Below are 2,270 nucleotides of genomic sequence, written 5' to 3'. Positions count from 1 at the left end.
GCCAAGGGCCCGTCTCGGGGGGCGGCCGCCCCCGGCCCGCCCGCCACCTCAGTCCGACAGGGAGTGGGAGCCGCAGTCGTAAACCCTGTGGGCCCCGTCGGTGCTGTAGGGCCCGTTGTGCCAGTAGGACGAGTCGCAGACCGTCTGCAAGGAGTTGATTTCGGATGCGGAGGAATTGGCATCCCTCCTCTTGGAGCGCTTTCTGTTCCTTAGGATGAACACCAGCATGCCAACCACCGTGAAGGCAGAGGTCACAAAAACTAGCAGGAGCCCTGGCACCAGCACCGAAATAGAGACCCTGCTGGTCTCCAAGTAGGAGTTGGAGTGAGTACCTGTCTCTGTCAGCCCGGTGCTGTTTTTGTTAGTAGAAGTTAATGTGGGCGAGATTTTTAACTGAGGGCAAATCACATCGTTGGAGAGGGACTCGAAATCCTCCTTGAAGAAATCTTCCGGGGACTCACACCTCAGGTCGCTCATAATCACCTTGGGGCGCAGCATCTCCGCCCACTGTTTGAAAGGCACGATAGGGCAAGTACAGTCCCACGGGTTGCCGTGCAGGTCGATCTGGGTGATGGAGGTGAGCTGGTCCAGCACCCCCGCCACAGGGAGGTACATGAAGTAATTGTTGTGTATGCTCAGCTTTGAAAGTGAGACCCCGGCGAACACATCTACTGGGAGAGACCTCAGCAGGTTGTTGTTGAGGATGAGGACTCTCAGTTTGGGCATCGCATTGAAGGTGCCAGGCATGATCAGCTGGATCCCATTGAACTCCACATTCAGATACTCCAGGTTTTGCAGCCCAGCAAATTTCTCCCGGGACAGGGTGTCTAAGTAGTTGCTATCCATGTAGAGCCATCGGAGATCAAAGAGGTTCTTGAAGGTGTTGTTCTCGACAGTGGCGATGTTGTTGTTGCCCAGATCGAGCAAATTAAGTTTGCGGTAATCCAGAAAGTGGGATTTCCTGATGGTGTGTATTTTGTTGTCTCTCAGAAAGAGCTCCTGCACATTGGACGGCTTGGGCTTCAAATCCACCAGGCTGCTCACATTCCTGTCATTGCAATTAACCTTTAAACCCAAGCCAGGGATCTGATCGCAGCTGCAGATCTGTGGGCAGGACACGGTAGCCGGCAGCTTGCTCTTTGCACTAGCTGTCGACACGGCAGCGGTGGGTCTGGTCTTGATTTGCCAGTTGACAGGAATCTTTGTACCTCCGTTTGGACCAGATCCTGGCGTGGCAGGGTCTTCTTTGCCATGTATTTTAAAGGGAGTTGGAATGGGACCAGGATCGCAGGTTTCTTCTTCAGCAGGGGGAGCAGCTAGGCTAGAATCCACTCTGTTCTTTCTGCACAGCTCTTGCTCTGTGGTCTCATTTAAATCTTTGCCCTGCAACCTAGTGGGAGCCTCACAAATCACTCTGCCGATCAAAGCGTTTTTGGGTATGTTTTCCAGCCATTCCTTCAACGACAGCAGATCGCAAGTGCAGTCCCAGGGGTTATCCTCTAGCAGGATTTCAGCAATGCCTGGGATCTGCTCCAGGACCTCCTCGTAAGGCAAGGTTTTAAGACGGTTTCCCCGGAGGTCAAGGTGGGTGATCGGCACATACTGAAACACGTTGGGGGGCAAGGTGCTGATGAGATTGTCATTTAAAATCAGCACCTCTAGCTTGTTTAAGTCCCTAAATGCTCCCGGGTCAATATCCCGCAATAAATTAAAATCTGCCTGGAGGTATTCCAGATCGTCCAGCCCCAGGAAAGTCTGCTTCCTGAACGATTTGATCTTGTTGTTGTTTATGTGCAAGCGCTTCACCAGCTGCAGCCCAAGAAAAGCCCCGGGAACAATCTCATGCAAACCGTTGTTTTCCATGTGCAAACTGACTGCATTGTAAAAGTTAGCAAACTCATTAGGGAAAAGTCGAGTCAGGGAATTGCCATGCAGGAATAAATGGTAAAACTGGGAAGTTGGGGCGGTGAAATGTTGCAGGCTGGTAAATCCCTTTTTCTCACAGTCTACGTGCAAATCCCCTTCTATCTCGTTGCAGGCACAGATCTTCTCTTTGCAAACGTCCCCTGTAACGTTTCCAGCAGCAAAACAAAGAGACGTCTCCAGCAACAGAATCCAAAGCAGCATTTTTAAACCGAGCAATTCATTCCCGATCTCATCACAAAGTAACAGCAAGCATCCTCCTCACACGGAAAGCAATTCCAGTTCATTCAATCCATGAAATGTCCGAACCACCACCAAAGGGGGAGAAAAAAAAAATTAAAAATATG

At 51.0% G+C, this 2,270-nt stretch overlaps 1 protein-coding gene across 1 annotated transcript; it reads right to left on the bottom strand.

The window, feature by feature from the left end:
- Window positions 1-23: 23 nt before the first annotated feature.
- Window positions 24-2,127, bottom strand: SLITRK1 (SLIT and NTRK-like family, member 1). The gene has a single exon (XM_008938155.1). The coding sequence runs from the start codon at window positions 2,125-2,127 to the stop codon at window positions 49-51; it is 2,079 nt and encodes a 692-aa protein (XP_008936403.1). The 3' UTR covers window positions 24-48.
- Between the last annotated feature and the right edge of the window lie 143 nt (window positions 2,128-2,270).

The sequence above is a fragment of the Merops nubicus genome, unplaced genomic scaffold (assembly GCF_000691845.1).
Source record: "Merops nubicus isolate BGI_N331 unplaced genomic scaffold, ASM69184v1 Scaffold52733, whole genome shotgun sequence".
Taxonomy (NCBI): Eukaryota; Metazoa; Chordata; class Aves; order Coraciiformes; family Meropidae; genus Merops; species Merops nubicus.
This window is presented reverse-complemented; position numbering and strand designations above follow the sequence as displayed.